Source organism: Sceloporus undulatus, chromosome 3 (assembly GCF_019175285.1).
Source record: "Sceloporus undulatus isolate JIND9_A2432 ecotype Alabama chromosome 3, SceUnd_v1.1, whole genome shotgun sequence".
NCBI classification, from domain to species: domain Eukaryota; kingdom Metazoa; phylum Chordata; class Lepidosauria; order Squamata; family Phrynosomatidae; genus Sceloporus; species Sceloporus undulatus.
The window spans coordinates 8,809,372-8,833,058 of record NC_056524.1 but is presented as its reverse complement, the minus strand read 5'-3'; the positions used below and the strand labels follow the sequence as shown (position 1 = coordinate 8,833,058).

At 40.4% G+C, this 23,687-nt stretch overlaps 1 protein-coding gene across 11 annotated transcripts in view; it reads left to right on the top strand.

The window, feature by feature from the left end:
• The window catches only part of TENM4 (teneurin transmembrane protein 4), an 840,211-nt gene that overhangs the window by 379,419 nt on the left and 437,105 nt on the right, over nucleotides 1-23,687 (top strand). For all 11 annotated transcript variants that reach the window (XM_042456125.1, XM_042456124.1, XM_042456133.1 and 8 more), the window contains exon 5: nucleotides 5,724-5,993. In XM_042456125.1, the coding sequence (XP_042312059.1) occupies nucleotides 5,724-5,993 (270 nt within the window). The remainder of the gene's footprint in view (nucleotides 1-5,723; nucleotides 5,994-23,687) is intronic.

Genomic DNA, 23,687 nt, shown 5'->3' with positions numbered 1-23,687 from the left:
TGAACAATTTCACCTATCAGGCAGGGAGGAGAAAGTCCCCAACATGAGCATTCACTGTTTTCCTGTCCCCTGCTCCCTCTTAGGGCTTTGGAGTGGACGGGGAGAGCAGAAGCAGCCAAGGACTGTCTTGATGCATGCTGACAAAATCCTCTTAGGAACCTCTGGAAGACCATCCAGGAGTTCTCAGAAGATACTTGCATCATCATGTGACCAGTGGCATCACTAGAGTTGGTGTCACCCAGTGCAGTAACTCATGGTGTCACTCCCATGGACTTCCTCCCATGTTCACTCCTCCATCTTCTAGCTCTAAACCATACTTTCTGTACAGAGGTTGAACAGATAGGATGGAAAGATGCAGCCTTGCCTGACCTCTTTGCCATTTGGGAACCATTTTGTTTACCCATATTCTGTTCTAACAGTAGCCTTTTGTCCTAAGTACAGATTCCACATCAGGACTATCAGATGTGTTGGCCCTCCCGTGTCTTTAAGAGCATGCCATAGTTTTTCATGATCTATGTAGTCAAAGGCTTGGCTAGAGTCTATAAAACACAACCTTTCAGAACATAGCCAGACACATTCTCAACCACACTTTCATCCTCCTGACATGTTAATTTTCTTTCTCCACTTGCAAATGTAGAGTGTCTCCCCATGAGATCTGGATTTTTCTCTGTCCTGTATGAGACTACAGTCTCTTGTGACAGCTGAGTTCAATGCAGAGTGGTAATAAAGTGCTACAATTTTGTAGTGTATGTACACCCCTAGAAAGATGATGAGATGGAACTTGAAGGTGCAAATATATCACATTTGTGCATTGATTGTTTTAATAATGGGATGTTATTTATTGTTACAAGGGAATTTTAACTGTTGTGTTGTTGTGTTGGTGGGAGGGGCAGTGGGTTTATTTTATATTGTTGTATTTTTATGCATATTGAATGCCACCTCGATCCTGATGGAGAGATGGGATATAAATTATTATTATTATTATTATTATTATTATTATCATCATCATCATCATCATCATCATCATCATCATCATCATCATCATCATCATTATCATCATTTAGGGACATATTTTCCTCCCTTGCTGCTTGTAGGAAAATGGTTGAGGGACCTTTGAGCAATATTTATTACAGTCCAGCAAAATTGTTTTGCAGCCAAAATATGGTTCGTGTTGCCATCTGTAATCTAAAACACAGGATCATCCCATGAATACTCGGGGAGTGATTTATTTGGAATATTTATATCCTGGGTGCATGCTTTTACTATTATAATTCTGTTGAAGTGAGGTGATTAAATCAGACACACACACACACAAAGGAATAATGCTATAAATTCAATACATTAAAAAGGGTTGGAATAGAACTACTAAGTAGTCTAGATAGATTTTCCTGCACAAATCTTTTGAAGAGAAAGGGCTAATATTTGAATGTTTGTTCACTCTTCCTTGAACTGATTATGTCACTCTGCAGGTAACTAGACATGAATCCAAGAGCCTCCTTTTTCTCCAGGTAATATTTTTAGCCAGGTAAACAACTGCATCTGTTCTGCCACTGAACAGTCACTGCTGTGACCTTATCAGAGTAGAAAATGTCACCTGGGTAGTTGGCTGGGCAGGAGAACAATTTGTATGAAGCAGAAGGTGCTGATGACATGCCATGTTGAACTTGAAACAGTACTCCAGTATGATACCTCAAAAAACCCAGATATGTCCCTCCTTCTATGGATATTGAGCCATGTGGAAAGGAATTAGTGCTGGCTGCATGGCTCCCAAATTTCCACAAGATCTTTAAATGGTTAGAAGAGAACTTAACATGTATAGTTCTGTGCATGCAGGCAAGAAATTCATGAGATGCAAGATTTTCTACCTGAGTAGGCTTTGCTGCATGGTTTTGATGCATGCATGGAGGTTGGGAGGGCTGGATCAGGAGGTATGATACCTCCCTCTCCACAACATTTCCATGAATGTAAGTTGATAATTCCATCTTGTCTCCATTTCCCCCCCAAACATGTATATGGAGCAGCTGGGAGAAATAATCCAGATGTTCAGGCTGAAGCAGAGTGAGCACCTGCCAGATGCATAGCTCCCCCTTTGGACCTTGAAGGACAACATCACCTCCACTATACTTAATTCTTAATTTTTGACATTTTTTAAAAACTGCTCCCAAAGTCTTCCACTCCCGCTAGGCGGTTTGAAGACTAATTTCATCAGGTTGTGGAGGGAAGGCTGTTTTAGGTTCCAAAGAGTCATTACTTTTTTTAATAGGAAGCCAACAGACGCTTGCCCTCCAGGGATTTGGCAGGTATAGTTCCAATTAATCCTCTGCCATTCCAGTTTTTCAGCTGCTTTTAAAATAATCCCAGTTTTTCTCTCATCCTCTCACTTTCTTTCTTTGTCCTCATCTTGCTTCAGTTGCTATAACCTGCATTCAAAGGGCAAAAGTATTTTACACTCAAATAATTCAACAGGAGAGAAAGATGGGGGCAGAATCTTGCTCTTTCTAGTAGGATCAGGCAAAAGCAGACAGCTGCAGCATCTCCTAGCTTGTCTGTCCTTCCACATTAAAAACTTTTTGATGTCTTGACCACAATTTGATGGTGTTTGGCCCCATGCATCTGGATGGTTTGATGGTGCTTGGGCATGTGCAGTTTGCATCTGTGAAATGTTGGTGGGTATGCAGAATGCAACTTCCAGTTCACTTTCTTTCTTTTTTTTCTTTTTTGTTTTAAATACCTCTCCTGGGCCTAAAATGACTGAGATAAGCAAAACCATAGTAAACTAGGGGCCCATTCATACTACAGAGTCATAGCACTTTTATTCCACTTTAACTGACATGGTTCCAGCACATGGTATCCTGGGATTAACAGTTTAGGGAAATGCATTTAGAATTCTCCGCCAGAGTGCCCAAGGACCTCACTAAACTACAGATTCCAGGATTTCATAAAATGGAACCATGAACATTAAAGTGGAATAGTAGTGCTATAATTCTGTAGTGTGAGTGAGCCCAAAGAAATGTGGAAGACTATTTTAAGAGTCCTGGGATCTTCAGATACAGCCATAGGGCTGCACATGGTCCACAGGCATCACGTTCTCCACCTCCTGGGCTCAGACATCAACAGTATATGGGTGATACATTTGTGCCCTTTGTTTGTGTCTACTAATCCCAGAGATGCTGTAGAACTCTTGAACAGGTGTTTCTGAGCAATTTTAAGATAGATAAGGGTTTAGATTTTAAACCTAAAACTTAATCCAAACAAGACAAATGATAAAAGTTGAATGGATAGCTGTATACACAACTGATTTTGGAAGGGATTACATTCCTCAGAAAATAAATTATCTAGGGAGACCCCAAAGCTTCGAAAATTATTTTTTGATAGTTATCCATTTCCACTGTTTCCTGGCCCTTGCTTTGAAAGACAGTGTACAAAATCCCTAAAATAAATGAATATGTAAATGGGATTAGAGGCCACACGAGTGGAGGGAAAAGGGCACAGGCAAAACATGAACAAATCAAAACAGTCACATGGCACCCTTATCCCACACATCTGCATATCTCATGTATAGCTATCAGTTACAGTCTTCTACCTGGCTCAAAAAAATCCATTTAGAGATCAGTGGTGACCAATGAATCTTTTGGATTTTGCCAAACAAACAATTTCCAGCTGTACGCTCACTAATGATGAACAAGAACTTCATTTGGTTTCTCTTGTAATAACTTTCCATAATTTGCAGGTTGTGGATTCAACACAGGGGTTGTCCGCATGGACCAAGACACCCGGGTTCCCCCCATCCCCATGTTGTCTAATTCAGACAATGCAGGCCAAAACCCCAGAGGCATGATCGGGCCTGATCCTGCCAGACCAGACATGGATCTGAAGGATCATTCAATTCATTTCTCACTTATGGCAGCCCTAAAGCTACCCTATCATGGGGTTTTCTTGGCAAGATTTGTTTAGAGGAGGTTTGCCATTGCCTTCCCCTGAGGCTGAGAGAGTGTAACTTGCCCAAGGTGACTCACTAGGTTTCATTGCCAAATGAGGAATTGACCCCTGGTCTCCAGAATCATAGACCAACACTCATCCCACTATGCCACACTGTAATTTACTCCTGGTTCGCCAAGGAGTTTCCTGAAAACTCTGCAGCAAACCCTAGCTGTTTACATCCCTCCCCCCATATTCCTTACCTTGTTGCTCTGACTGAGAAGGCCCTCTGTCACCACGTCTGGTGCAGAAACAGGGCACCTAGCCACTTGTATAGAGCCAGGAGCCCCATTTCCACATCAGATGTGGTCATGGATGAGCTTTTCAGTCAGAGTGATGGTGCAACGAAGTAATGAACACGCACCTGTCCCAGTCCCAGGTCAGTGTAGGGATGGGTGTGTAAACACCTGCCTGTCCCTGCACTGACCGAGGGCTTAGCCCATGTTTATCCTGGCCTTGGAAACAACTATTTAGTGAATACAAAAGAGAGGACCTTCTTGGTGGTTGCTCCCAGCTATTGATACCCCTTCTCTGTGATGGGCCCTTTCTTGTCCTTCCACTGGCTAGTAAAATCTTTCCTGTTCATACAATCTTTTAGGATTGGATTTTAATGGTGTACTATTTTGCTGATTCCCCCCCCCCCCCCCCGCTTTCTGACTATTCTGTATAATTCTATAGATTATTCAGTTCCATTTAAAAAATATCTATTATTATTATTATTATTATTATTATTATTATTATTATTATTATTCACTTGTGTCCCACCTTTCTCCCACCTTAGGGACTCAAGTCAGCAACAGCATCTTGTACAGCAGTTACAATACTGAAGGATGTTCTTGTTTGCAACTGAACATGACCCCCCAAACTACTTTTACAGCCTGGCAGTGCCCCAACAAAGTCTTTGTAAGGCTCTGGAACTCAGGTCACTAAGAAATGTCATCTGCAGATCACTCCTGATCACAGGGTTCGTTGAGCCAAGCAGTTGTGACAGGATCCCAAGGGATTTCCCCACCTGACTGTTCTCAAGGCACCCTGTGACCATGAGCATGCTGCAGATGTCATTTCCCAGTGCCCCAGTCACCAGTGTTTCAGAAATGTTTCAGTTGGGGTGCTGACAGGCTGCAAAGACCCATTTGGGGTGGAGGAGTATTGTCAGTCATAACTATGATGATGGAGTGCCATCATCCTAGTGGTGGTGGTGGTGGTGATAATGATGGTTATGATGGTGTTGATGGTGATGAAACAGGATCTCAACTAGTTGTTTGTGCTTCCATTGATGCCTTTGTATGTATTTTAATTTGTATTTGTTTTAACTTTTGTGAACTCGCTTCAGTCGCAGCATTGTAGGAAAGGAAGCTGTAAAGTAACAATGATACTCATCCTAATAATAATAATAAAAATAATAATGGGCCTGTGGTATCTGCTGGGTTTTGGCTTCAGGACACTCCGTGAATACTCTTGTCCCATTAAATACATTGGTGTACTGGAATGGTGTCTGTTATATAAAATGGCAAAATCAAGGTTTGCTTTTTGGAATATATTTTTTGTAAATTATTTTCAAGCCATAGATGGTTGAATCCGTGGATAAACAATCCACGGATATGGAGGGCCAGCTGTAATGCCACCACCAATAACAACAGTAACTGATAACTCTGAAAGTGTCTCAATTATTCTTTGAGCATTCTCCAATGCTTTGTATTCTTCTTCTTCCCACCCTTTTCCCCCTAAAACCTTCTCCACTTCAGGACCAAATTTTTCTTTGAGAGAGCTGGGCCTGGAAGATGTCTCTCCACCCCATGGGACTTTATACCGGACCGATATAGGGCTGCCCCACTGTGGCTATTCCATCAGTGCTGGATCTGATGCCGATACTGAAGCGGATGCAGTCCTGTCACCGGAGCACCCAGTCCGGCTCTGGGGACGCAACACCAAGTCTGGCCGCAGTTCCTGCTTGTCCAGTCGAGCCAACTCCAACCTTACCCTCACAGATACGGAACATGATAACACCGAAACTGGTAAGAGAGCGCATCACCCAGTTCTTCCACTACTGTTTCTTGGGATGCTTCCATCCCTTTCTTGTTCTTTTTGTTGTTGTCCACCAGTTCTGCTCTGTTGGTAATTTCCTTGGATATTTTGGTTTGAGCATAAAGAGAAGGAAGAGTAGAATGGAGGGATGGTATTTTTAGTGGAGTGGCATCTGCCCTTGTTCAGAATAGTCAGTAACAAACTGCTAAAGATATTTATGATCTATTCACCAAGAAAAAATGAAAACTTTGAAGTTGCCTATGTGTTCCTCACAAGATCTCTTCAGAGCTCGTTCTCCCCCCAATTCCCTTCCTTCCTTCCTCCCATCCTTCCTTCCTTCCTTTCTTCGTTTCTCCTTCTTGGCTTTCTTTTATCTGCTGAACTGATATTCTTTCAGATAATTCCTAAAGCCACTCTGATTGACTACCACCATTTGTGCAATTAGCCCTGGTTTCTCTGTAGAGGGTGACAGGAATATATATATCCATCCTTTATGAAACCTTGAAAGTCCCCCCTCCCTCTTTAAAATATTTTATCTCCTTGGCTTTTGTCTTTCTGGTTGTTCAAAGATCTTGCAGTTGTAGACTCTGCAATGGCTATAGTTTTGGAGCTGGTAGTTGTTTAAGGAAATTAAAGTGAACCGTAATACACAACTGTGGTTTGACCCCAGTGTGTCTAAGAGGGGGCTGGGGGGGGGATGAAGAGCAGGCCAAAGTAATATTAGCAGCCATAAGTGATGTGTTGACTTTACACCTTTCATTGAATTGCTGAATTGCCAGTTTCTTAATATAGATGTATTAAGTTGACCACTGAGGGACTAAGGTGTTGTCTATCGGACTCGCATAGAATAACGGGAGTGATGTCCCCTTCTGCGGCTTCCTACACCTTAATTGTGTGACATAAGGATTATTTTTCATGTATTTTTTTAAATTTTGGCTTTGTATACAAAGATTTATTTTTTTATACACCCATCTCATGTTTTCTGTTGTAGTTTTAGTGAATGGGGTCCATTAAGCTCCTTTGGGGCTATTATTACCATTATTACAAGGGATGTCCCCTATATGAAGGCCAGAAAGCCTTATAGGGCTAGCAAGTGTCCCTTATTGTAAGGGATGTCCCTCATTGGAGGTCAAGAAAACTTGTTCGTTATAGGGCTGGCAAGCGTCCCTTGTTATAAAATACAACCCCTATTTTGTGTGTGTGTTGGCTTCTGGTTGCATTTATCATGTTGACTCCCACTTCTCCATGAAAAGGAATACAAATATCATATACCTCTGTAAGTGACATGGGGCAAGTGAAAATAGGTTTGTCATAAATCCATAAATTTTATTCCTGCAAGCAAGATGGAATAATGTTATCACTGCCAGAAAGTCATGGAAAACTACCATTTTCAAAGACTATTTTCAGCTCAGTAAATGCACATGGTGTTTTTTCTGCAGAAAACTGAATTTACTAAAGAGAAAACCTTTATGTATAGAAAAGTAGTTTCCTGCACAGAAAACAGCCTTTTATGTGCAGGAAACTTGTTTTCTGCAGAGAAAGGCCATTTTTCTGCTCAGAAAATGCAATTTTCTGGCCAAAATTGTGTCTATTTTTCAGGCAGGATAAGTGCTAAATTATGAAAATTCATGCGTGACTGTGATTCTCCTCATGAGGATTTCCCAACACTCAAGAAACCTTTATTTATTTGTGAAGTCGAAGGCTTTCATGGCTGGCATCTTTAGTTTTTGTGGGGTTTTCAGGCTATATGGCTATGTCCTAAATAATAAATAAATAAAACTTTTATTTCTACCCCACTTTTTGTGAAAACCATCAAAGTGGCTTACAATGTTAAAAGAATACACCATAGATACAAAATACCCCCCCCCCCCCAATAATTAAACAGTTCTTAATCCTTAAGTTCTGGAAGGGTTTATTCCTGACATTTAACCAGCATCTGTGGCTGGCATCTTAAGAGAATATTTATTTATTTATTTATTTATTTAGGAGATATTTTTTAAATATCCTTCTCTTCCCTAAGCAAGACAGAGACCACTCAGAAAATAAATAGGGAAGAGGAGCTTTCTTGCAGTGAAGCAACATTACTACAGATTCCAAAGACCTCTACCAAAGTGACTTTGAGGATTTTTCTATCAGGGAAAAGTGTGAGCAGACATGAATTTTGCTATGAGTAAATGCAGAGGAATACAGTGGAGCGAGTGAAGTTACCGGATATGTTTATCAGTCAATATTAATTGCTAACTATATTGATAGAACTTACAGCCTTTAGCTCTAGTCAGTATGGAGCTGTATAAAGCTGCCATCAATAGTAGAGTTTATGGGACCATTAAAGCCCATTTTTCTCCCACCACATGCTGGCATCAGCATTTTCCTTACGTTTCTTCATTAATTATGCAAAATAAATAATCAGTATTGAATTCTGATTCTCTCCACATCCATAGACTTCGGGATAATTTTATGGCTTGGTACTATTGAAGTTGATATTTGTTTGTTCATTTTAAAAGAAAAAAACTGATTCTTGTGTCCTTAGCTTTAAAACCGTCTTGGTTCTTCCCAGTGGTCTTTCCCCCTCAGGGGTGGTTTGTAGACACATATCCATGGCTTGCTTACTCAGATATTGATCGGTGATTAAATGGATGAACTGACTCAGTTAAAAATGCATGCATTTTCAGTGTTGTAAGAACACAAGAGCCATTCTGGATCAGACCAAAGGGCCTTGTAGTCTAGAGTTGTTGTTGTTGTTTTTCCTCGCATGGTCTTCTTAGATTTCTACAGAAATTTCACAAGCTAGTAGAGCTGTTTTTGTTGTGTGTCTTCAAGTAATTTCCAACTTATGGCAATCCTCAAGCAACTTTATCATGGATTTTTCTTGGGAAGATTTTTTCAGGGGACTTTGCCATTAAGATGACTTGCTAAGATCACTCAGTAGGGTTCCGTGGTTTAGTGACGATTCAAATCCTGCTCTACGAAAGCCCTAGTCCAATGTTCAAATCAGTAACCCATACCAAGTAGGGGTGCCAGATGAAGTATGGGAGAGGACTCCGGTTGTTTTAATGTTTAGCTCATCCTCATCTGGGAGGGTTTATCGTAAAGTCTACTAGTTGAAAGAGTGGGGTAGCACCAGGTAAGTGTCCGGCTCTGTTCCTGTAGCCTGATGCACAGCAATGATATCATTCTCCAGGATCTCTTGAAGGACCCTGGGAGGTCCTAGAAGATACTGTGCATCTAGCTTCAAAACAGAGTGGGATTCTTCTCTGTCATGCCCCTCTCTCCTTTCAACCAGCCAGTAAATAGCCATGTTGGTGGATGCACCAGCATTTTCTATGCAGGAATTTTTCTGCACCCACTAAAAATCATGTTCCTGTTTCACACAGAATGGGTCCTGAATGACAGATTCTCACCCATCATCAATTCTCTCACTTCAGGGTTTTCTGACACTCAGGAAGCCCTTTTTTGTTTTAGGGATTTTTTGAGGGGAGAAGGGTTGATTTGTTTTTTTTACAGCTTTTGTCTGTTTTTGAATATTCTTCCCAGCACTATTTGGAAGACATTCCTAGATTGCTTTGGTGATCTGAGTGGTGAATGACATAAATAGCCATTCCCTTCCAACTGTGTTCTATGTTAAGGAAAAAAATAAATGGACAGCTATTTGTAATAGCAAACCAGGTTACTCTCTGCCATCACCTCCCAGGTACCTAGTAAAGATATAGCCTGCAGAGTAGCCACTGCCAGAAATGACAACAAAAGCCTTACTTTCCAGCATAAGGAAAATTACTGATAGTTTCATCTACGTGAGGAGTCAGCCCGCCCACCCCTCCAGCATTTCAGTATTAAATGAACATTAAGATACTGGGTTCAGTGGAGCATGAGAGATGCCAAGGGCCTTTATCCACATGTCAGGATTAAAAAAAAACACTCATGAAGAAATCTGCCATCAAGTGGCACAACTATGCATTCGATCCTAGACAGAAGATGTTCTTTCTCCCATTGATCACTGTTTGGAGGCTGGCTCCCTCTCCTTTTTATTCTTCAGTAAATGTCGCCTCGGCACAATGAAGATCTCTGAAGACATAGGCTGGAGATGAGTATAATAACAATTATGATTTGGGCCAGTCTGTACTCAGACATATGGTTCCTCTGAAAGATAGTTCATTAGCCTTCAAAAGCAAACTGACACCAAACCGTACATCTTCTTAAAAGGGCAGGATAATGTTGTACATCTGTTAGTCTGCTCTCAGACATAAACCTGAGCATGATTTTATACCCTGAGCCATCTGGTTTCAAGCATCTCTTGTTTCATAGGCTGGGCACATATGTTCCCACATACTTATATGTATATGTACACACACTGGATGGAATCGCATTTCTGTGCAAACCACAACTGAGACCACTCTGCCTCTATATAAAGACAAGGTTGGTGTAGATTTTTATTGTAAGGTCTGAAATCCACACAACCACTCTGCTCCGTCCAAGTCTTTGGCTTTTAGTTCTTAAAGACTTTTCAGCTAAGGACTTGAATGAAAACCACAAGAAATTGTATGGGTTTGTACTCAGCACTCTTTTACTATGTCTCACACAAGTTCTAGGGATGTAGTTGTTCACTAATTCCTTTCCTGAAGGAAGGGAGGAATCATTGTAGCAATTTTCTTCCCACTGTAAAAAAAAAACACACACCATTTTTGAAGACTATCCACAATTCAGGACTTACTCTGTGAAAATTTGTATAGAGGAGTTTTGTGCAAAAACATTTTGTGCAAAAAAACAGCTAAATTGAGGGCTCAGTCTTCACAAAATTTGCAATTTTTAACACTAAAAATAGCATTTTCTGTGCAGATAACAGCATACACTATATAATATTTTCTGAGCGCTAACTGCTGTTTCCTACATAGATAAGGTTCTTTCATGTGCAAAAAGGTTAGCTACATCTGCTAGTTATGCTGTCTTGTCCTTAACTTTCAATAATCTGACTTTTTCACATTGATTTGTTTATTTATTTGATTTTGGTCCTATCTTCCTGCCAAAACTGATGTTCAAGGCAACATCTAAAAGATTATTTGAAAAACATAGAGATTAAAAACATAGAAAGCCACAGTATTAAAATGAAATTAAATAGTATTATTAAAACAGAATTCAGTTAAAAGCAATGGAAACAAAATCACCAGAAAGTATAGCTCCTCACTTGTTAAAAGTCCCCGTTTTCTCCAAGCAGTCAATTGTTCAAAGCCCACCTGAATAAAGAGGTGTTTTTCTACTGGGGGATAGACAGCCTGGAACATGATGGCTCCCATTCTGTCATCTTACCACAATGTACTTTTTTGAAACAGAGGAATAGCCTGGAAGCTCTTACATTGCTGGGCATGGATACTGTGTAGACTCATCAAATCAAATCTTTCCTTCTTTTTAAAGAAAACTGGATCTTTTATGGAACTTTATAATTTAAAATGGATCCTCTTCTGGCATTGAGTACCCCCAGCCTGACTGAAATAGGCTGGTGAATTTCAGCCAATTCTTGTTTTGGCTCTGTGAAAAAGTGACAGTGATGTATTAGTAATGGAGCGTCTGGAATCCTAAGCGCAAACAGTGAAGTAACAGAAAATGCTAGCATAGATCTCTAGTGAAGACCATTTGGCGACCTTATGTCATAGCTGAATTGCTTCTGTGATACCATGCATGCTCCATTGTACACTTGACACCCACTGATCCAGAAAGATAGTGTGATTATAAGGCAGCCAAGGCAAGTGTGAGAGCCATATTACACCCGTGCTTAAAGATCTGCATTGGCTGCCTATTTGCTTCCGGGCTCAGTACAAGGTGTTGGTGATTACCTATAAAGCCCTACATGGCTTGGGCCCAGGATACCTGAAGGACCGCCTCTCCCCATACATTCCGCCCCGCACCCTCAGAACCTCTGGGCAGCAACTACTCAGGGTTCCAGGGACCAGACTCTCCTCCACAAAAAGGAGGACGTATTCCAGCGTCGCCCCTGCCCTTTGGAATATGCTGCCCACAGAGCTCCGCTCGGCCACCTCCCTAGCTCAGTTTAGAAGGGACTTGAAAACCTTCCTATTTCGAGCTGCATTCCCCGAATGAGTTCCTGATGGCCTTCCTCCCTCTTTGGTCGGCAAGATGGTTGGATGATGGGGTTTTGACTTGTTTTTAATATGTGTATATTATTGTATTGTGTTTGATTTTATTGTAATGTTCACCGCCCTGATCGATGGAAGGGCGGTATATAAATTATTTATTTATTTATTTATTTATTATTTTCCATGTTGTGGTAGGACTTGACTCCACAATGGATGTTGAACTTTTGATCCTAAAGCATGTCAAGTGGGGTAAAATATCCTAGCCATGGGATTCATTATCCAGGTTTTACTAAAGGAAGGAATAATGGGGAGAGTAGACACCCCAGCCAACCAAACAACAACAAAAAAATCAGGTGCATGAGCTGTCTCTTTCTAGCAGGTAAATACTGAACTGTGGTTTTTAGGGAGGTAGTGTTAAGCCAGGATAAGCAATAGAGGGTGCTGACATTATTTGAAATGAGAAATATATACTTCAACAACACGGCCAGCTCAGCGGTTGCTTCCTCGCAGTTCTTCATTCTTTAAAGCTTGCCTTATCAATATGATCCGAAAGGAGCAGTAGGTTATTGATTAGCCCTACCTTGTTCGGAGGTGATTTCTTAGACATGTTCAATATCAAGGGCTCCAAAGCTGGGAGTTGGCCAATGATAGCATGGACTATCATTGACCTTTGATGTAACTTTCACACTTATCTCTGTGGCAAATCAGAGGAAGTTGGGCTGGAGCTAATTTAGACGACATTTGCTCTGAGTGCATATTAATATGTCAAGGCAGCCTTCTTATAGGAATCCAATTTCACTGGGAAACTGAAGGAGACTTGCAGACTACCTCACAGAACTGATGCAACAGCAAATGTTCCCTTCTGATGGGGCACACTTGGTCTCATGTGCCATAGACATTGTTGTTGTTAAATTGTTATCTTTCTAAATCACCTACAGCAATCAGAGGCTGTATACAAAATCCAAAGGAAAGACAGGATCTGCTGCCTTTTCCATACTGCAGTGCTATTTGTTTATAAAAATATTTCTGTCTTGCCCTCTTTCGTGAGATCTCAGGATACAATGAAAACAATATAAACAAGAAACAGCATTTTCTGCATAGAAAATAATATATTTGTGCAGAATATGCTGCTTTCTGTGCGGAAAAACACCCATGAATTTTGGACTAAATAAGTCTCAGATTGCTGATACTCTGCAAGACTCTTTCAGCAGGAAGAAAATTGCTAAAATTATTTGGTCCTCCCTTTTGAGAACCAAATCTAAACATCAGTCCTACTCTAGGAGAAAGGAGGCATATAGATAAAATAATATGTCACTTTTAAAGGTCAGAGGCATGCAGCCTACCTGATTTGTTTGGGGGATTTGTTTGAATTCTGCATATTATAGTAATACCATGAAACATTATTTTATGTATTAGAAATCAGCCTTGTTTTAATACTTTCCAACATTAACAATCCAGTGTTAATAGGCTTTGATATAATTTATATCTTTCAATAAAACTTTGGGAATGTTATTGACAAGTTAGATCCCTATATATAGGAGTTTGGGACTACACCACTATAGACATAAATCAGAAAATTAAGCAGCAAAGTGCACTTCGGATATTACGGCCACTGCCTAAAATGATAATTGTTATTTTTAAAAATGCTCTTTTTTTAAAAAAAAAAGTTGTTTTGGTTGAATTTATGCTAATGGGAGGATTTGTTTCTGAATGGCATTTCTTGTGCTACAATATAAAGTGATTAAAAAGAAGCAACTGACACTGAATAATAATCTAATAATGAACAAGTCTCAATAAACTGTTAAAAGTTAAAATATTTAAATTCAGTCATTGCTGTGGCAGAAAGAGGGTTGGAAAATAGTAATAATAGCCACACACACACACACACACACACACACACATATGTATATATGAATAAACAATTTAAAAAGGGGGGGTTTTTTTTTTATTATTATTAAGGTGATTTGGTTTTAGGTTGAAACCAAACCAGCCAACCCGGGTGTCTTGTTCCTCCTCATGTAAATCAAGATGATCCACCATCCTCCTGTTCGATGTTTCATACAGCTTTGAAATAGTTGGTTGTTGTGCATCTTTAAGTAGTTTCCAACATATGGCAACCCTAAGGTGAACCTACCATGGGGTTTTCTTGGCATGTTCCTTCAGAGGGGGGTTGCCATTGCCACCATCTGAGACCGAGACAGTGTGATGCTGGATGTGAATTGGACTTGAGCCACAGGAAGAAACTCACAGTCAGTGCTCTTTAAATGTTGTAATGGTCCTTCTCTCTCCTTGTGTTCCACTACTTTCGATTAATATTGCTGCCTCCCCTTTCCCTGCTCTACCGTTTTCCTTTGGTGTGGTGGCTTTTAATGTATTTTTGGTTAACAATTGCCCTTAAAACTTCTAGGGATGGAATGGGAATCAAACCAATGTAACCACACTAATACCTGTGTGATGTGGTTGATCATCCAGCATTGTTGGCGAACATTAGAAGGCAGCATTATTGTAAAGAGACAATTACCCCTTTTTATGGCTGTTGTATATTTGCAAAGTAATAAAGCTGAGTTATAAAAACCTAGATGATTATGAAGCTTGGGAATGTTTTGCATTCTAAGAAGGGAAAGGTATCCTTTTAATTGCATCCAAGCTCCTATCAACCAATGATTAGTTACTTTCCAAGCAATAAACATTACCTGAGAAGCAATAAAAGGGTAGGCAGAGGCGTTATGTGACAAGCAGGAGGAAGGATGGTTTTATGGCTAAGATCTTTTTTGGAGTCCTAAGGGCAATCTTTATATTTGCAACATGTTTCCGTTGCGACCTTGGGTGAGCCACAGCTCTGCCTCCATCTCATCTTTTAAAATTTATTTTCTAAGTGCTGACTTTAACCTTTTTAGTCTGCCCTAAATAGTCTGTTACCAGGATATTAGAGCCTCCTCCCAATATTTATTTATTTAAATATCATTGCCCTTTCTTGTTATCATGAGCTCTCAGAGCAGCAAACAGATAAAACAATATAAAACAATTTGAACCATCCCAAATTAAAATCAATGAACAATTTAAACAAGATGAAAGCAAGTTTCCAACAAGTTAAAAGATCTTTAAAAGGATAGAAGAGTTAAAACCAAAGGCTTTAAGAAAAAGCCACTCATGTCTTGACCTGGCAAGGAAAAGAAATCAATGTTGGCACCAGTCAGGCCTCCATGAGGGGGATATTCTACAAGTGGAGAGACACAGCCAACAAAGTTGTCTCCTATCTCCTGCCCCATTGTATTGCCCCTATTGATGGGACAAAAGGAGAGTCCCTCCTGCAGACCTCAGTTATCAACCAAGAATATATAGAGAGGAACTCTTTCAAGAGGAAATCGAAATAGTTAAATATTTCCCATGTCTTGGATCAAACATTGATCACAATGGAAACTGAAAAAAGAAGACTAGGATTGAGAAGGGCAGCAATGAAAGAACTAGACAAGATCCTAAAGAGTAAAGGTATGTAACAGAGCACTAAAGTTACAATTATCCAATCCATTGTATCCGCCATCACCAAGTATGAATGTGACAGCTGGACAGTTTAAAAAGCAGATAAAAAGAAAATAAAGTCATATGAGACATAGTGCTAGACAAGAGTGCTGAGAATATAATGGGTGGCCAAAAAGACAAACAGATGGGTCCTTGAACAGATCAAGCCTGAATTCTCCCTGTAAGCCAAGATGATCAAATTGAGACTGCCATACTTTGGGTTTATCATGAGAAGGCATGACTCATTGGAGAAGACAATAATGCTAGGAAAGCTAGAAGGCAGAAGAAAGAGTGGAAGACCACACACCAGTTGGAGAGACTCAACCAGGGAGGTCATGAGCCTGAATCTGCAAGACCTATCCATTGGAATATAGTGGGGCTTGGAGATGTCTCATCCTAAGGGTCACCATGTGTTGAGGTCAGTTTGAGGGCAGATAAAAACAAAAACAACAAGTCCTTCAAATAGCAAGGCCCCAATAAACTATTCTGTGTCCCTATATCTTTTTTTAAGGGTTTTTCTAATTTATGGGCCCCATGCAGTGAGATCTCACATATCCTCCAAATGTCATAGAAGAAAACTAGGACACAAGTGATCAAGCAACATGAGAGTATGGTCAAGATGCCAAAAGTTGTGAAGTCGAAGGCTTTCGTGGCTGGCATCCATAGATTTTTGTGGTTTTTTCAGGCTATGCAAGCATGTTCAAGAAAAGTTTATTCCTGATGTTTCACCTGCATCTGTGGCTGGCATCTTCAGAGAATGCATTCACTGAAGATGCCAGCCACAGTTGCTGGTGAAATGTCAGGAATAACCTCTTCTAGAACATGGACACATAGCCTGAAAAACCCACAAAGTTCTATGCCAAATGTTATTATGAGGAAGAACACACACATTAGAAGAGGCTTCAGCCATTTGCTTGTGCCTGGGCCTATTGGGAAGAGCATTATTCGGTCTTCTCCACTCTGCTTCTTCCAGCTGAGTCAATGAAGTACAAACGATACTAGAATCTATTGTTAAAATAGTTAAAACAGCAATTTCAAAGATTAACTACCAATTTTGGCTGCCTTGCAAAAGCTTAAAAGAGATGGGCCACTTGCCACAGTGAAGGCACTGCTACAGAGAAAGCCCTGCTACATGTACCCACCAACCTAACTTCAAGAGATGCATTGGCAGATTATAAATACAAATAATACAGTCGGCCTTCCATTTTCACAGGGGATCTATTCCGAACCCCCCTTCCGTGAAAACAGAGACTTGCCAATATTCAAGCCCCATAGGCTTGAATGGGGCACATGCCTGTGAGTGCCCGCAGGGCGTGTGTCATGAGGCGCTCCCCATTGAAAATAACAGAGGCCACCCCTCCATGCATATTCGAGACCACTGATGTCAAGTCCGCAAGAAAGGAGGGGTGACTGTATATACATCTGACTATTTTTAAAGTTGATACATCACTTCAGATAGTTTCAGCACTGTGAACAGGATTCAACCAGTGTTAAGCAAGTCCTTCACTTTCTCTCAGTCAAATCAATAGGGCATGTAAGTATTGCTGCATATTGGTTTAACTGGGAGAAAGTTAAGTGCATGTTTTGGCACTTCTATCAAAAACAAAGGAGCCTACCAGTAGTAACTTTACCTTCTTTGTGTAGATTGTTTTAATGGTCGTCTTAAAGATCTTCCAGTTTGTTCAATATAAGTATCTCATCAAAGTTGTCCTTATTAGGGCTTCCTTAAAATAAACATTGATATAAATAATTGCATGTAATACAGGATGATGGAAAATGAGCCATCCCCCCTTGTGTATGTTTTAATGGACTTGCCCTTGAAATTCCGCTGAGCCCGCTCAATTTTTACCATCTGTGGATCTGGCAATTACAGGCTTTGTGAACTTCTTCCTTGTTTGGCAGGTTTGGCTCGGAATTCAAGGTTAAACCATCCCTAGTTAAAACCATGTGATATTCAGGCTGGCTTTTGCACCCAAAGCCACAAATATGGGCAAAGCAAGCTTTGGTCTAAATTCGGCCCAGGTTTCTCAGCTCTTGTAGAGACGTTGTTTTCTTTTGGACAAAGCTGGTTTGAGTTTCAGGCCTGTAATTTTAATTTTCCCCCAAAGCCACAACAATGAACATCATTCAGGTGAAATATTTTTTTTCTCCCTGGAGTCAGAAGGAATAAGACCAGATTTTCAAAGAGGCTTAGCCAGAGTGGCCTTCACCTCATCCATGTGGACAGTCCATATCCATTCCCTTCACCCTTTTCAGATGCAAACTATGCCTGTGATCTTGGAAATTGTAGGGATTTGTGTCTTAGTTTTAATGATAGCCAGTAGATTGCACACAAACTTTTCCAGGTGCCATAATTCCCCTGGAAGTTGTAGGATAAAGCCTTGTCTGTCCTTCATGTTTGCATCAGCAAAGAACTCTGAGAAGAAGGTGCCAAGTAAAGTGAGACTTTTGTACTATATGCAACGCAACCCATTTTTGTATTAGAATACATATCTGTATTAGAATATTTTTGTATTACAATATAGTTGGCTCTCCATACCCACGGATTCTGCATCCACAGATTCAACTATCCACAGCTTGAAAATACATTTTTTTGAAAATTCAGGAAGCAAACTTTGATTTTGCCATTGTATATAAGGGGCGCAATTTCATGATGCCATTGTATGTAATGGGACTTGAGCAACCATGGATTTTGGTATCCACAGGGGGCCCTGAAACCAAACCCCAGCAGATAACAAGTGCCCACTGTATATGTTCAGATGTATTTTGGATCCCAATTCTTTGTGACAGGTACTGGGTTCTTGACCAATTAATACTGTACCCTTCAAGTGTCCCAATTTGGTAGGGACAGTCATGATTAATCCTGTCATCCCACTTTTCCAGCTGCTTTTAAAATGTCCCAGTTTCTCTCGCCTCTTCCCACTCCCCCCCCCTTTGTCCTTTGCTTCAATTGCTGCAAACTGAGGGGCAAAACAGACTGCCCCAAAGGAGCGGCTTTGTGTTGCCCCTTTCAGTGCTGGATTGAGGTTGCGGCAACCGCATGCTGCAATCCTAATCCAGCACTTCGCTGGCTCTAAAAGAAACTGCAAAATGCAGGTTCTTTTACATCCAGCAAAAAGGCACCCTTGCTGCCATGGCGGCACTTTCTGGCACTCCTTTCAGCGTGCATCATCTGAATGCCATGCCAAAGGAGCACTGTGACTCCCCCCGCCATGTAGTTGGGTGGGCAACGTGATGCCGGCGTGGGGGCATACGTTATCTGAACACCATGCCCCCATACCACCCCCACGCCAGTGCTTCAAGCCGGCCTGTTTAGCCCCTGAGTTTAAAGTGGAAAAATAGTTTGCACTCAGGTATCTCAGCAGGTATCTTGCTTTTCCCTGTAGAGTGAGGCAAAAGCAAACTGCTTCAGCCTCTATTAACTTGTGTGTTCTTCTACTTTAACATATGTATGCCACCATGACTGCACTCCAATGTTGTATGGCCACATATGTCCTGGTTTTCATCTGTGAAATGTTGAAAGGGAGGCCAGTGTTCTCATTTTGGAGACCCACCAAGAAGCAAAGACAGGTGGAGGACCTACCAATGCCTGCAGGAGTGTTTTCTTTAGTAACTTCTATGTCCTCCACCACAACCCTATGGTCAATATCCTTCAGAGTTGTGCTGGAAGACCTAGAAATTCTTAGAGAGAATGTATTTATCAAATCCACAAATAAACAAATCTGCAAAAGTCAAAGCCACAAATGTGGAGGGCTGACTGTATTTAGGTGTAATCATAACTGTCTAACTCCCCGATAAACTGGAGTCTCAGCATCAGTAATACTTACATCCCATATCCCTACCTTTTTGTACAGCTTTTTATCCTGAGGTTGTCCAAAATGTGCGTAACCAACCCAAAAATCCTTAGATCTTTAATTATGCTTAAGCAGCTATCTTTTCCACTTCAGAAGAGTTAGCAAAGTGGAGTGTAAATTGTCACAAAGTGGTGTCAAGTACAGTGGGCTGAGCATTAAAAGGGTCCCTACCTGTCACAAACTTTATTCCCTTTGATCTTTTATGCCTCTTGTGATTTACAAACAATAGCCAACCCCTCCCGATCAAACACACACACACACATAACACACAGTACACTCATTCCTAATATGTTTATTGCTGCCAAAGGATTATAATTGGTGACAGATGAAAACTTCAAGCTAGAACTTTATCCTTCAATGGATCAATGCTTAAACATTTCTGTTCTGTTTCCAAAATATATATGCATGTTAGTTTTTAAGGGCCAAACTAAATGTGTAACACTGTGCAGTTAACATTTGTATGCTGGACTGCATTTTTAAAGTGTAAATCACAAGTTAAGCCTCTCTCCTACCCCATCCCTGGAGATCCTGAGGTGGGGAGCACAATGGTTTTTTATAGGAAATATAGGGGTGTTCTTGGACTAGTGCAGGGTGACCAGTTGTCTTAACCACAAAGGAGGACAAGGCCATGCAAAATGTAGGGCATTCAAGAAAAAATAAAAGCTAAAAACAATATAATTTATGCTTCTTAGAAAGGCTCAATTTTGAAATTCTTCCTCCATGAAGGTTGAAATATAAGGCATGTCCTGGAGAAAGAGGACATCTGGTCACCCTGGACTGGGGAGATCAGGATTCAAACTCCAACACATCCATGGTGCTCAGAGCTGGCTTTGGAGAGGTTATCACCTCTCAGGTTTATCTACTTCACAAGATTGCTTTGCTGATAGAATAAAAACCTTTCAGTCTCTTCTTTCTGAGCTGTTTACATCATAAAGCTTAAAGGAGGGCTGAAGAAGATACAGTACTTCAAATGTTATTGGATATTAGAGCCCATCAGCCCCAAGCCATCATAGCAATAGCAAGCCATCATCAGTAGTGAAGAATTCAGGGAGATGTAATTCCAACAACATCTAGAGAGCCACACAATCTCTTTTCTTAGGGTGCATTTTTGTTGTTGTTGTGTGCCTTCAAGTCATTTCTGACTTATGGCAACCCTAAGACGAACCTTTCATGGGGGTTTTCTGGGACTGAGAGTGTGTGACTCGCCCAAGATCACCCAGTCAGTATCCATGGCCAAGCTGGAAATTGGACCCTGATCTCCAAAGACTTGGGTCCAAAAATATGGTTTTCTGAAAAACAAGTCATGCCAGATTAATCTGATCTGATCTGATCTGATCTGATCTGATCTCTCTCTCTCTCTCTCTCTCTCTCTTTTCCGCTTGATAAAATTACCAGTTTGGTAGATGAAGGGAATGCTGTGAATATTACATTTCTTGATTTCAGTAAGGCTTTTGACAGGGTTCCCGATGACATTATTGCAAACAAGCTAATGAAATGTGGGCTAGACAAGGTAACTGTTACATGGATTTCTAATTGGTTGACCAGACAAACTCAATGGCTCCTGGAGAGAAGTGACCAGTGGGGTCCCACAGGGGTCTGTCCTGGGCCCAGGGCTATTCAACATCTTTATCAATGACTTAGATGAAAGAATAGGGGGCATGCTTATCAAATTTGCAGATGACACCAAATTAGGAGGAGTAGCTAATACTCCAGAGTACAGGAGCAAAATTCAAAATGACCTGAATAGACTAGAAAGCTGTGCCAAAGCTAACAAAATGAAATTCAACACAGAGAAATGTAAGGTACTGCACTTAGGGTGGAAAAATGAAATGCATAGATATAGGATGGGGGACACCTGGCTGAATGAAACTACATGTGAAAGGGATCTAGAAGTCCTAGTAAATCACAAGTTGAACATGAGTCAACAATGTGATGCAGCAGCTAAAAAGGCCAATGCAATTCTAGGCTGCATCAATAGAAGTATAGTGTCTAGATCAAGGAACATAATAGCGCCACTCTATTCTGCCTTGTTCAGGCCCCACTTGTGTCCAGTTCTGGGCACCAAAATTCAAAAAGGATGTGGAGAAACTGGAGCATGTCCAAAGGAGGGCAACCAAAATGGTGAAGGATGTAGAAACCATGCATTATGAGGAGGGACTTAGGGAGCTGGGTATGTTTAGCCTGAAGGAGAGACAGTTAAGAGGTGATATGATAGCACTGTTTAAATATTAGAAGGGGTGTCACATTGAGGAGGGAACAAGATTGTTTTCTGCTGCTCCAGAGAACAGGACTCGGAACAATGGATGCAAGCTACAAAAAAGAGATTCCACCTCAACATTAGGAGGAACTTCCTGACAGTAAGGGCTGTTCGACAGTGGAACACACTCCCTCGGAGTGTGTGGTGGAGTCTCCTTCTCTGGAGGTCTTTAAACAGAGACTGAATGGCCATCTGTTGGGGATGCTTTGATTGTGAGTTCTTGCATGGCAGGGGGTTGGACTAGATGGCCTTTGTGGTCTCTGCCAACTCTATGATTCTATGATTCTACGAAATCCAAAAAATGTCCTCAGATTTCTTCAATCACATAGTGTGTTTTTAACTTGCTTTGACGCTTCTATGTTATAATAATCTGCAAAGAGTAAGAAAAGGGTTAAAGTCTTCTGAGATAGAATTTCAAACATCTTAATTTGATACCATAAAGGACAAAAATCCATCCAAAAGCACTAAAAGGAATCACAGAGGAACTTCAGCATCCACGCTTAATCAAAGCTGGGTAACAACTGAATTGATAAAAAGAAAATATTGAATTTGTGAAAGAACTGTGTGTGGTATGACCTTTTTATTGTGTTTCCCGAATTCAGCACATCAAAAATTCATTAAAAACAGAGTCGTGGAGACAATATTAGGGGGGAGGAATTCATCGCAGATCTGTGTTATGTATTTCAAACATCTATATCTGACTCTGTTTTAAAATCTAGATTGTGCAAACTTTGCAGCAACAGAGCCTGGACACCATTTCTCTATCACTAACAAGGTGGCAACTTAGTTTTATTCCGACAAACTGATAGATGGAGGTGTGAGTCAGGTCACCTCCTCTGCAAAACACAACAAAGTGGTTGTGCTGCGGAGTGACAAAGTGGACACATACTTTGTCAGTTTCTCTGCTTGTGACAACAAGATTTGGGTGTTAGAATTAATAGCTGTTGTTAGGCTTCAGAGGGACAATTGCTCTTGCCTTGTGAACCTGGTCCAGAGACTTTTTGTTTTGCCTCCATTCTAATAATGCGTAACAATAATAAATAAAAGCTTTATTTATACCCCACTTCTCTGTCAAGGGCAATCGAAGCGGCTTACAGTTAAAAATCCATATGATACATACATAGTAACCCAATTATTCCCTCTCCCCCCTTAAAACATCAATTAAACACAATAATAATTAAAACTATACATTAAAATTAGCACTTTATTCTGAAATTTAAGGGAGTTTAAGCCTAAGTGTGAGGATGAATGTCTTTAAAAAACAATAACACCTTGGCATGGAAACCAGCATTCTCTGAGGATGTACAGAATGCCTTTCCTCTGAGAGAAAGCAGACAAAGACTTTCTAATGGAGGTGGCTTCTTGCAGTCAACTGGTGCCTTAAAAGGATGATGATGATGATGATGATGATGATGATGAATTATTTCTTACCCTCCTCTCCCCAATGCTGGAGGCAGGGTGCAACACAGACTAAAATACAATATATAACACATAAAACCAATGAAATGTATCAATGAAAACACACACAAAAAATAAGATTAAGCTAACCATTACACATTAAAATCATTCAGGCTTAAATTAAAAATATACCAATTTAAAATCCATAGTTTAAGATCAGTTAGGTAGACCTGTTGGAAGAGACCTCTTTAATGCTTTTTAAAATACTTTGAATGGTGTGTGCTGTAGTTGCTGTATTTCTAATTCCCTTTAATTCAGTCTTGTTTTAATATTATAATTTCCTTAATTCTGTTTTTATATTATAATCTCCGTCCTTTTATCTATGTATTTTTCAAGAATGTGGGCTGCCTTGAGCACTGGTAGTGGAATAAAGGTTTAATTCTATTCTAATATTCACTCGCTTTTTCTATATTTTAGCTCTGTTTGTTTTAAATTGTAAACCATTGGGGGGGGAGAAGGAATGATGATGATGATGATGATGATGATGATGATGATGATGATGATGATGAT